The sequence below is a fragment of the Lolium perenne genome, chromosome 7, assembly GCF_019359855.2.
Source record: "Lolium perenne isolate Kyuss_39 chromosome 7, Kyuss_2.0, whole genome shotgun sequence".
NCBI classification, from domain to species: Eukaryota; Viridiplantae; Streptophyta; class Magnoliopsida; order Poales; family Poaceae; genus Lolium; species Lolium perenne.
Window position 1 is genome coordinate 19,727,892 of NC_067250.2, and position 12,879 is coordinate 19,740,770.

General features: G+C 47.5%; 2 protein-coding genes across 3 annotated transcripts; one reads left to right on the top strand and one right to left on the bottom strand.

Moving 5' to 3' along the window:
• Positions 1-4,541: 4,541 nt before the first annotated feature.
• LOC127311223 (protein IQ-DOMAIN 9) lies at positions 4,542-8,022 on the top strand. 2 transcript variants are annotated; one of them, XM_051341599.2, is made up of 6 exons: positions 4,542-4,759; positions 5,335-5,493; positions 6,604-6,744; positions 6,846-7,073; positions 7,199-7,312; positions 7,446-8,022. In XM_051341599.2, the coding sequence occupies exons 2-6, from the start codon at positions 5,419-5,421 to the stop codon at positions 7,842-7,844; spliced, it is 957 nt and encodes a 318-aa protein (XP_051197559.1). In that variant the 5' UTR covers positions 4,542-4,759; positions 5,335-5,418; the 3' UTR covers positions 7,845-8,022. The 2 variants fall into 2 exon arrangements, with proteins under 2 accessions (XP_051197559.1, XP_051197560.1); XM_051341600.2 differs by lacking the exon at positions 4,542-4,759 and adding an exon at positions 4,818-4,930.
• Positions 8,023-8,809: 787 nt separating this feature from the next.
• On the bottom strand, positions 8,810-10,436 carry LOC127311222 (3'-N-debenzoyl-2'-deoxytaxol N-benzoyltransferase). The gene has a single exon (XM_051341598.2). It carries the CDS (start codon positions 10,239-10,241, stop codon positions 8,865-8,867), a length of 1,377 nt encoding a protein of 458 aa, XP_051197558.1. The 5' UTR covers positions 10,242-10,436; the 3' UTR covers positions 8,810-8,864.
• Between the last annotated feature and the right edge of the window lie 2,443 nt (positions 10,437-12,879).

Here is a 12,879-nt window from a genome sequence, read left to right on the forward strand (position 1 = left end):
ACTGGCCAACAACGAGCAGGACGAGCTCAACGAGCTCGCTTTGTGGGACGGGCTCGCAATCCAGCTCCGCGAGTCAGCCCTCGCGCAGGGGAGGCCGGCGACTCCTCCGGCCACGCCGACGCGTTCCAACGTCCGCGCTCCGCCTGCTGCTCCAGCGTGGGATCCCTGGCCACAGCCTCCTGCCCGTGCGGCGGTACCTCCTCCACCGCCGGCGTACGAGCTTCCATGGCCGACGCCGCGGCTGATTGACCTCGTCAGCGACGACGACCAGTAGACAGCGCGTATTTTAGCACGCCTTTCTGGTTTTTCTATGTCCCTTTTATTATCATGTAAATTATGGCGTATGAATGAAAAAAAAATTATGCGTCGTGCCGCTGGAGCCACCCCCGACGCAAACAGACACCCGGACGGTTTCGACTATTTGGCCCGACGCAAACGGACACGACGCGTCCGTTTGGACGTCCGAAATGCGTCGCGCCGCTGGAGATGCCATTAGGAGTAAAAGCTAGGGACCAGGATATTTCATGGGCACTCTTTCAGTGGGAGGCAACATTGGTATCGATAGCGGTTCGTCATGTATGTTTTGTCAAATTTTTTTCTGTGGGTAATCTAAAAAAAAATGACTTGTGCCTCATTTTGATGCATAGGCAGGGTGACTTCGAAAAGATATATGTTTCGTCAATCTTAAAGCTGTATGACTCCGGTCTTCAAGGCACTTAGTACAGTATATACCCAATATTGAAGTCGTATTTGTAACGGTGCACATCTATAATTAATATACCCATAATGTTTTATTTTAAAGGCCAACGGCCGTGTTTTGTTTAGAGCACCAATTGCCTTTTCTAGCCGGAAAGATAACGTTCTTATAACAAACCAGAATTCTTCTACCCTGTCAAAGGAAAAAAAAAAACTCACCATAGTTCTACGTTTCAAAACGGAGGAACCAACGGGCATAGAGCCGAAAACGTGCGACCAACCATGCATCGTCTCCGAGTATCAGGTGCGGTGAGAGCCTCCCTGATCGGCTCCGCCGTCGCTATTGGCGCCAGCCACGGTAGGAGAAGAGAGAGAGAGAGAGCAATCCAAACGCACCAACCGTTGGGGATCCAACGCGCTCAACTATCTTCTTCCTCTTCACCATCCCATCTAAATCTGCTTCTTCACACCTCAGAACGCTGGCGAAACCAGATCAGACTTCAGACAGCATAGGATTCTTCTTCTAAAGAGAGAGACATTCAGATTAGCATAGGAACCTAGGAAAAAGGGCAGTCTTGTGTGCGTGAGATACCTCCAAAGTCCAAACAACAAGTTGCTCCGATCCTGATTGTCTACCTTTCTTTTGGGCAAACAGCTGAATTATCGACATCTGGTCCACATGCATTTCATTCTGTATCCTGCCGCGCGCGAGGTTCTTTCGATTCACTGTATTTCAGATAGCTGGTGCTGATTGAAGAGATGCCAACATGGTAACTACTCGCTTTGTTCACGTGTTGAACCCCTAACATGCACAACTTTTAAAACTGTACTAGTCAAAACCAACAAAGTTGTATTGGACATATACAACATGTTTAATTTGATGATATATTTTCACCCAACGTTTGCCTTTACGTCTTTCCGGGGAGTAATAACCTACTATCTCTGTTCCGATGAATAAGCCTTGTAAATTTAGTCAAAAATTAAACCTTACAAAATTTGAATAAATTATACACATCTACAACAGAGAAAATATATTTTACGGTGAATGTACTAATATTGAACTTTACGTCTTTTCGGAGAGTAATAACCTACTACATCTATTCCGATGAGTAAGCCTTATAAATTTAGTTAAAAATTAAATCTTACATAGTTAGAATAAATCAAAGAATAAAACATACACATCTACAACATAGAAAAAATATATTATGAAAATATATTTTATGATGAATCTAATAATATTCAATTGGCATCGTAAATGTTTATTTATTTATTTGTCTATAATATTGATTAAATTTAGATAATGTTAACTTTTAACTAAAATTACACGACTTATCCATTGAAACAGGGGAGTATTTTATGCCACATAGCCAGGTACAGAATGAGAACTGGGTGGATGGTTAGAAATGCAATGATATTCAACCCACCAAGGATTAAATCCTAGGTTTGACACTTTGGTGTCTCATGAATACGAAAACAAATTAGTGGGAGGCAACGTTTACGTTGATAGCGAGGCATTTGCGGTGACTTCATCAATTTAAAAACTCGTGGGCTCAATATTTTAGACTCAATCTTTCTAAGGTGCTAATATGGGTAGAATTACCTAAATTTGATGATTGATCGTACTAGAAAAAAAGAAGCATTAGTGTATTATTGATATAGGTAATTGTATGCACAACACCGAAAATACAAGTACGGAGACTCAAATTCGGACGAGCTGGGAGCTATCACCAGCTTAGTGCCACCATGCTATGCCTTGGTTCACGACGTACTTACGTTTCATAACTTTATTGAGCTAAATACACCACTAGTGCCAATAGTTGTACGTTAGGTGCACTTTAGTCCTAATAGTTGTAAAACGGGATGAGATAGTCCCAAAAGTTGTCCCAATGTGCAAAACTAGTCCCAACTGAATGTAATGCTGACACGTGGCTTCGGTATTTTCGCAAAAGGCCCCCTATACATTTTCTATACCACATCTGGCCTATTGTTTGTCGACCCCACCTGTCAGGTGAGAGGAAGAATAATAAAAATTGAGAGTGAAGGTAGTGATCGAACACGCGACCTGCAGGTTACACGGCCAGCAAGAACAAACCACCAGCTCAAGGTATTCTTTATGTTAATGTATAGACCGTTAGCTTATTAATATTGATACAATTTTAATTTGCCTGCCCAAGTCGGATTCCTATGGACCTGTTTGGATTATGCCCCCGCGAGGCTTACCAAACCAGGGCGTGCCAAATAATTGGCGCGGCTTTCCGTCAACATTTTGCCCAACATTTAGCTAAAAAAGTGACCGCGTGACCAAATAGTTGGCTCGGATCCAACAATTTGGCCTCAATCCAAACAAAAGCCTACTCATGTGGGCAACGTCAAATTTTTGGCTGGGCAGTAGCCGGCTCCAATCCAAACAAAAGCCTCCGCATGTGGTCAACGCCAAATTTTTGGCTGGGCAGCTGGCTCCAATCCAAAGAGACTTTATATGCGGGATTATGCTGTGGACATTTAATATTGACGCGAATGATGTGGCATTCATAAAAATCTCACATATTAATTAAGCTTCTGAAAACAAGCTCCTTCTAAGAAAGTAAGTTCGTCGCTCGCTGCACCGGCATGTTGTATGAGCATGGTAGGTTGGTAACTGGGTTGTTCGTACACCGAGTGTCTCGTTCGGCTCAAGCTCAAGTTCAGTTCTTCTCTAATTCGAGTAATACGAAATGGCAGCCGAAATTCTATCAGTTTTATACTCATGTAGTAGTTAAGCTAGCGGATAATTTAGTTCGGTGTTCCGTTTAAACCGATATGCATGAGTAAACATGGTAGACAGAAAGCAGTGTAGCAAAAGTGTATGTATTATCACTGACGTGTTCTAAAATCATATGATTAAACGTAGGCTTGCAAACACCACTGACGTGTTCTAAAATCATACATGATACGTGCTTGTATTGTACAAGTAATACATGGCTAGCTAGCTGAAACAATACGAAAGCACGTGTAGCAAAAGCGTATGTATAATGTGTACTTGCACTATGTATGATGCATGTACTGGGTTGGTACTTACCGTCAAACGGGAGTGAGAAAATAATAAATAAGGTATGTTATCTATTTAGCTGAATCCGAGAGACCAGACAAAATTTCTTGACTTTCATAAACCTACTAAAACATAAACATTAAGATCTTTGGCGCGACAGAGACAATCATTTGTTCTGATGGTAACAGCGTCCGTCATTCGGCTGGTAGGTCAAGGGTTCGAATACTTCGACGAGCATGTACATTTTTATTTCTTTCCTCTAACGTGTTAGGTGGGACCCACATTCCTTAGGCATCACCAAGTTCAGATATAGTAGTATAGAAAATGTGTAGGGGTCATTTCGCAAAAATATCAAGCCACGTGGCGGCAATAGAAACAGTTTAGGACTACTTTTGCACATTGGAACAACCTTTGGGACTACCTCACCCCATTTTGCAACTATTGGGACTAAACTGTACCTAAATTACAACTATTAGGACTACTGGTGTATTTAGCTCAACTTTATTTTAACCTAGTACACCAGTTGCACATGGAAAACAGGTACACTGCAATCTGCAGAAGATCCATAACCTCCGGTGAAGCGGATCACCGTCAAAGTCAAAACGAGTTACCTCCTTGTCCCCATTTTATATGGCAGCAAGATCAGAACAAAAATATTTTAACTATGGTGGTAATCCCACTACAATAAAAGCAGTACTAATCTCACACTGCAAAAAAAAAAAAAAAAAAGTAAGAAATAGCAGGTCAGCCGAGTCATCATCAAAGAGGGGCTAAAGCGAGGCGACGGGGGAGCAGCACACTGGCGAAGGACGATCTGAACTTACACCCAACTCCAAGAGAAGACAACCCTGCACCTTTCCACCTTCCCCCTCCCACCACCTCCCCACGCGACTGCGCGAGGTCCAGGAGGAGGAGATCCGTTGCTTCCAGTGGCGGCCTCCCTTTCTTCGGCGACCACCGCGCCCGCTCCTCCGGGAAAGCAACTCCTCATCGGATGCTAGGCTGCCACCGCGCGCGACGGCCACCGCCCACCTGGTACTTTTAGTTTCTGCCCCCCTCTCTGTTTCCTGCTTCTTTCCCTGCTCTGCGCCTGGTTTCCTGGGCGTTCTTGGTTCGTGTTCTGCTCTGCACTCCTATGCCCTGTGATGGACGAGCCATCGGCCCGGTTTGATTTGATTCATGGGGAGTTCTGAAGAACTTTGTCAGGTTGGAGGGAGAAAGCTCCAATCTTTATTCTTCCAGGAGCCTTTCGCAAATTTCCATGGGGTTCTTCTTGGGTTCTGTTTTTTTGCCCTCATTATTGCTTCAGTTTCGAGTTGACCTGCCATTCTTGTCCAGTTCCTGAAGTTCCGGATGCAGTTTTCTTGTGATTTTGCACACACGCAGAAAAAAAGAGAATTCATTCCTCGCGTTCCTTGTCATTCAGAAACATGGGTTTGGTTTTTTACTGTCTGTACATGAGTCTCATAGGGATTCAGAACAGGATACTACCAAACTTATTCATCTAATTAATCCATCTTGCGCAATCTAGTACTGCGATTTTTGTCTTCTTATATAACCAAAAAAGAAGCATTTCCTAGATACTAATGTATTCTCCTTTCGTTTTCCAGGTGAACTAGGCAACAGGATTGTTTAAGGCAAGGCAAAGGGGATTTGAAGAACACAAATTCGTCTCCTGAGGTGAACTCCGGGCCATGGGGTCAGGGGACTGGTTCAAGACCATCATCAGCAAGAAGAAGTCGAAACGGGGCAAGTCAAAGCACGCAAAGGTAGGCACCCCCCTCCACTCCATTAACCCTCCTGTTTCTTCCCCTGTCTCGAGAACACAAGAAAAATATTACTGTATCAATCTTCAACCCAAACTTCCAAGTCCTGCACACCCTGACCCCCTTGCATGACTTCTAAGCAACCTGAGAAAAAGATGCCATCGATTTCATTCCATCACATTCCATCATTATGATTATTAACAAGGCCCTGGACTGCCATCACTGGCCTCTCTGCAACTTGGGTGTCTTGTTGCTGTGGTCATCATAATGGAAAGTTGGCCACAAGGAAAGCTTGAATTGTTTGCCGATGGCAATAATGGAAAGGTACCATCGACGCTGATTTGCAGAACAGTATGTCTGAGGCTTCTGTAAGTTGGGTGCTGCCTTGGATGTTGGGATAGGGACCTTCTGCCTACCCCTACGTGTGTGTGGTATTTTGGTGATCTACCTGACCCTACTCACTGCTATCAGGATATCTGAAATCGTCAGCATGGATGTTGGATATGCTAGAATCAAAATATTACTCTTTGGTAGCTGAGTCCTATGTTGATCTTTTGTGTGCTATGGTTCGGAAACCAAAAATGTTTGGCCACTCTTCACCACTGTGCAACCAACAGTTTGTGTTAGATTAATTTATCAGAATCCAGAAACTTGTGTTCCTTGGGAAAAAAATCCCACTTATGGTATTTCCCTTGTTATTGCCTCATTGTTATGGACAAAAATCACTTCTCACATCGACATCGGACTGGTCTGTGAAGGTAACTTGACTGTTGAAATGAGTTCAGGAATAATAGACTGGACTGTTGAATTGATCTTTCATAACTTTCTTTTTCTGCCACAAGAATTTCGAGACAACAAACGGCCTAACATGCATCCATTTCTTGACTCGTTCCTCGTAGTACAAAATTGCCGTATCAGTAAATATTGCTACATTCTGGTCAAGACTGACAATGAAGCTTTTGTTGTTGTTTTTTGTCATACCAGCTACATTACGTTGTTATCTGTTTGTTAGTTTTCACTTGAACATCTACACATCCTTGGATCAATTAAGTCATGAATCTTTAGAAAAGATTAAATTGCAGTCATTCTCATATGCTTCCTTTTACAACGAAGGTTGCTGCTCAACGCAATGGAGCCAACCTGCCACAGCAAAAGCCCAACAGTGGCCCTTCTTCCAGCAGCGACCCTGAAGACAACGCAGCACTAGAAGATTGGGCAGCTACTCGGATTCAGAATGCGTTTCGGCGCTACAAGGTACCAGCAATAATGTGTTGCAACGCCTTCATTTTGACTATTTAATGGAGAGAATAGCTAAGAAATAACATTTTCGCTGGATAATCATCACTTAAATGCAGGCAAGGAAAACTCTCCGTTGTCTGAAAGGACTTAAAAGACTGCGCATTGTTGGGCACAGCAATCCAGTGAACAAGCAGACTACCGCCACGTTGAGCTACATACAGTCTTGGAACAAGTTACAAGCTGAGCTAACACACCGTCGTGCTTTCATGGTTACTGAAGGGCGCAATAGGAAGAAGAAGGAAGAGAATCAAGTAAAACTTGATGCAAAACTACAGAATTTGCAGGTAATCTTCTTCATTACACTAGCTTTATTTTGTCATCATAGAGTACTCCTTGGCTACCTTCACCAAAGAAGAAAAGTAAAGAGTTCCTTGACATTTTGTTTTGTTCGTCGGGGTGTCTGTACTAGGTTGAGTGGAACGGAGGCTCGAAAAATATGGGTGAAATGCTGGCCATGATACATCTAAGGGAAGAAGCAGCAGTAAAGCGTGAGCGAGCCATGGCATATGCGTTTAACCATCAGGTTCATACTAGCTGCTAATATCCATGCCTATTATTTCGATACAGAACTGATGATTAGCTGTTCCATAGAGCATTGTAACAGTGTTTCTATATGTATCTCAACAATGTAAATCCTATATTCTACCCTTTCGCAGTGGAGGGCAAGGTCTGCCACAAGCCTTGGGAACTTCAATTACGGAGTTGGTAACGGTGGCTGGGGCTGGAGCTGGATGGACCGCTGGATCGCTGCACGGCCATGGGAGCCCCGATCTATGGTCCACCCTGAGAACCCAAAGAAAGGGCAGTCAAAGAAAGATAGCATCAGCACAAACAAGTCGGCTCTGAAGCTGCAAGGCGCAATCAGTCTAAGCAACAACACAAATGACCGGAAAGTTCCGAAGAAAAAGTCATCCCCCTCTCCCGACAAGAAGAAGCCAATTGCGAAAATGGAGCAGAAATCAAAGGTGGCTGGCCCTCCCAGTGCAAATGCAAAGGATATGAGGAAGAAGCAAGTGAAGCAGCAACAACCTCCGGTTCCTGCGATCACTGCTTGAAATCCGCTGCGAGATGGTTACTGGTCATTGTAAGATACATCCTGTGAAGTTCTCTTTCTTTTTCCACCCTTTCTTCGTTTGTCTCTTACATTGTTGTTTTTACATGAACAAGTGACCAATGTAGAATGTGTTTGGTTTGGGCGATTGCACACATATCTAATGAGAGTGGTTTTGGTTAGGATAAGGATCTCTACTATTTATTGTGTGTGGATGTGTAATATGTCTACCAGCTGGATTAAAATGGTTTTGTTGGAGCAAAATATTAAGTTCATATTTTGTCCAAAGCCTGGGCATAATGCAAAAAATGATGTCACTTCTAAAGTAATTTTCTAACAAGTGGCATCAAATAAATATTTTGTCCAAAGTAGCATTTTTACAAAATAGGGCAACTAGATGATGAGTCCAAGGAAAGGGGCAACAATTTAAAAAAAAAACTTTGCACAAATTGCAAATTAAGGGTTAAAATGTATTGCGCATTTTCACTTTCTTATTTTCCTATTTACATTGTGTTTGGAATTATTTGATCATTTGTCTTTTAGAGGATGGATATCCGAGTGTTGGTAATTGAAATGTCAAATTATTCATTTGAATATATGGTTATCTCTCTGTTTTTGCCATTTTACCAAGAGAGTAATTCCCATAGGCATTCCCTATGATTAACCATACCAGTAAAATTGGAGTTAAAGAGATGAGAATACAACGAAAATAACTACATCATCCGATCAATAATATGTGTTAGAGGTTTAGTTCAAATTTGAGCGGGAGTAGATGATTTGGTTAAGGGACAGGCCTAGAGTTTTCCCTCCTTTTCGAAAGAAAACATGATTTAGTTAGGGGCACTAGGAAGTAGGAAGTGACCATCAGCGGAGTCTATTAGTGGTGGCAGCGAGGGGTTTAGGGTTTAGGGAATTAGATTCAAAGAGAATGAGGGGACCCATTACAGGAGAAGGTGGTGCAAATTTAAATTGACAAATTTGGCTAAATATAAATTCTTGACGAATTTGTAATAATATCCAAGTTTTACAGTTTTCCAACTGAAATGCAGTCACTGTGTTCAGGCTGCAACAGTATCTCTTCCATTTCCTCTTTAAACCGGGGCACCGCCTCCTCCCGCACGGCGACGAACACCTTGAACCCACGCCGCCGCCGCTCGTCGGTGGCGCCGTACGGCAGCAGGAAGCACGGCTCCACGCTCCCGAGCAGCCGCCACGAAAGCGGCAGCACGGCGTCCGGGCCGCCCCACCCGAAGTCCACATCCGAGTGGCCCAGCCGCCGCCAGTCCGTGAAGGCGCTCACGCCGCGCCGCCCCGCCGTGACGCCCTCCCCGCGGTGCAGCTCCTGAAAGTCGACGTAGGACCGCACGTACTCTTCGTCCACGCCCCGCTTGCTCTTCTTGACCAGGGAGACCGTCTCCGCTAGCGGCTGGCCGACGAGGTCGCCGGCAGCGAGCGCCACGTACACCGGCACGCACACGTTGCCCCAGTACCCCTCCGGGAGCGGCGGGTCCAGGAGCCCGCCGATGTTCATTGAGTACACCATCTTCACGGTCTCGTCGGGGGGTGTTTGATTGGCTTTCACCCTGGCGCGCCAGATGAAGGCGGCGAGAACCTCGAAGGTCGTGAGCTTGACGCCGGCGTCGGCGGCGAGCCGCGCCCTGAGCGTCTCCACGCGCGCGTCGCTGACATGGAAGCACACCCGCGCGAGCCGCTCGTGTCCGTCGCCGTACGGCCCGCGCCGCGCGACGTCTTCGTCGGTCGCGAGGACGGCGTCGAACGGGGTCACTACCCGCGGCGGGTTGCGGGGGCCCAGGAGCTCCCGCCGCTCCCACACCGGCATCACGGCAGGCTCCTGCCCTCGCGCGAGAAGTGCCGCGGCGGTGAGGAACTTGGTGGACCCCGCGCCGTCGCAGAGCGCGTGCGCCACCCGCATCCCGAGCGCGACGCCGCCGCACGCGAACCGCGTGGCCTGGAGCGCGAGCGCTGCCGGCCCGCCGTCTCCGTCGCGCGGCGCGAGGCGGTCGAGCAGCGGCGAGTCCGGCGCGTCCGCGTCGACGTCGGCAAGCGACAGCTCGGACGCCGCGAGCACGAGGGTGACGGCGTCGTCGCCGGCCCCGGAGAAGACGAGGTGGCCGTCGTCGTGGCGGATGGAGCCCGCGAGCTGCGGGAAGAGCGCGAGCGCGGCGGCGAACGCGTCCTGGAGGGCGTCGAGAGGGTCGAGGGAGACCGGGTGCGGAGGGAAGAAGCGGACCGTGCGGAAGGAGACGTCGAGCATGTTGCGGTCGGCGTCGAGGCCGGACAGCGGCAGGGACGACGCGGGTGGCTGGTTCGCCGGGGAGAGCTTGACGCTGTCCAGGACTCGCAGCAGTTGCTGCTCCTGCTGCGGCGGTGGCGGCTCCATACAGACAGCCGGCGGCACCTCCCTCTGTGCGCGCGTCTGGCAGCGGCAGTAGCGGAAGTGATCAAGCGATGTCACGGCGGCCGGCGGTTGGAGGGAGTGGCGGCGATCTTTCACGCGTGTTTAAAAGCTGGGTGGATCGAAGTAGGTGACTTGGCTGTGTGATGAATGGGTTGGTAGAAGAAAAATCTGTGCGGTTGGAGGACGACGAACTGCAAGCAGTGACGTGGAGGACGCCGGCGCCAGTGGTGTCAGGGGCTGTGCGCCGACACGATTTTAACTTGAAAGCCCAACTTGATTTTAGACGACTTCTACAAAATTCACCGGAAAAAGTTAAACTTGGTAGTATTTTTGATTTAAAAAAATATATATTAATACTAAGATGATAGTACTAAATACATAACCTCTGCAACATTATAACATCTAACAAAAGAAGCCCGGTGACACGTCTAGCAATCCACTGTTACCATCATTGTTGGGTTAGCAAACCACATCAGCACTAACAACACTTCTAAATCACGTAGGACCCACCTTTAGCGATGGATAAGACAACGTCAAGACAACAGATCCAATTAACGAGAACCGAATCTCAACGCAGATCGTGTGGCATCTAGAGGGTGCTCACGTATACACCTAATCACCAAATCCCCTCTCTAACGTCTAAAGCTAGTCTAGAGATCAAAGATGCACATAGCCACACAAAAAAGTGACCCGCCGTAACGATTTACAACTACTGCATTTCGCCTATTGTGAGATACCTTGGGAGTCTAGTCGATCTTCAAACATGACCTTTTTGATAGTCCCCACGGCAACATCTTGATAATCGAGGCCATGGAGGTGCCAATGTCGACGTAACCAAGGTGCCGATCTTAGGACATCTCTAGCGGGCCGATGCATGTCGGACGTTCGAAATGTCCGTTTGCGTCGGCCCGCGGACGTCATGTGGCCCAGGGCGATTGTTTGCGTCTGGGGTACCTCTAGGGTGCGGACGTATTTTTTTAGCAGGGATAGCATTAAGCTCGCTAATGGTGTTTTACGTCCCGTCGAGGACTGCCGCCGGCGATTAAATGTTACCGCGCGACGACGATCGTTCTCGCGCGTGCCCAATACATTGGCAAGTTTCATCGGCATTTTGCGCGCGCGGGAAACGACCTGCGCGCCAACGCCGTTTCCTGCCCCGTCGTGGCTATATATGGTGGACACCGGCGGGGGCGACGGGCACACCTCAAGCTAAACCCTACCATCCATCCATGGCCGGGCAGAACCTTAGTTGGGAGCACGTTGTTCAGATGTGCCGCCACTTCCACCCGGAGGAGGAGGAGGTAGTCGCCGCCGGCGTTGAGGCCCAACAGTTGGACCTGGAGGCGGCGGAGGCGGCAGAGCGCGCCGAAGGGCGCCTCGCGGCGACCAGGGCGGAAATCGCCAACGCCATGGCCGAGCTCGCCGACGCCAGGGCGGAGCTCGCGGAGGCGCGGGTGGCGATGGCGGCCCCTCCGGTGGCCCCACCAGCGGACGCCGTCATCCACGACATCGCGGACGACGACGTCCCCATCCCCGACCGCTTCGACTGCTCCAGCGGAGGGGCCCTTCTCCCGCGCAGGTCGAGCATGAGAACCGGGAGCTGGCGATCGCCATCGCCGCCAGGGACGAAGCGGTGGCGGAGGTGGCTAGTGATGGCGTGTATTTCACACGTTCGTTGGGCAACCCCAAGAGGAAGGTATGATGCGCACAGCAGCAAGTTTTCCCTCAGAAAGAAACCAAGGTTTATCGAACCAGGAGGAGCCAAGAAGCACGTTGAAGGTTGATGGCGGCGGGATGTAGTGCGGCGCAACACCAGAGATTCCGGCGCCAACGTGGAACCTGCACAACACAACCAAAGTACTTTGCCCCAACGAAACAAAGTGAGGTTGTCAATCTCACCGGCTTGTCAGAACAAAGGATTAACCGTATTGTGTGGAAGATGATTGTTTGCGAAAACAAGAGAACAAAGATTGCAGAGATTGTATTTCAAGAAAGAGAATTGGACCGGGGTCCACAGTTCACTAGAGGTGTCTCTCCCATAAGACGAACAGCATGTTGGGTGAACAAATTACAGTTGGGCAATTGACAAATAAAGAGAGCATGACCATGCACATACATATCATGATGAGTATAGTGAGATTTAATTGGGCATTACGACAAAGTACATAGACCGTCATCCAACTGCATCTATGCCTAAAAAGTCCACCTTCAGGTTATCATCCGAACCCCCTCCAGTATTAAGTTGCTAACAACAGACAATTGCATTAAGTATTGCGCGTAATGTAACTAGTGACTACATCCTTGAACATAGCACTAATGTTTTATCCCTAGTGGCAACAGCACATCCATAACCTTAGTGGTTCTTGTCACTCCTCCAGATTCACAGAGGCATGAACCCACTATCGAGCATAAATACTCCCTCTTGGAGTTACTAGCATCAACTTGGCCAGAGCATCTACTAATAACGGAGAGCATGCAAGATCATAAACAACACATAAGCATAGCTTTGATAATCAACATAACAAGTATTCTCTATTCATCGGATCCCAACAAACGCAACATATAGAATTACAGATAGATGATCTTGATCATGTTAGGCAGCTCACAAGATCCGACAATG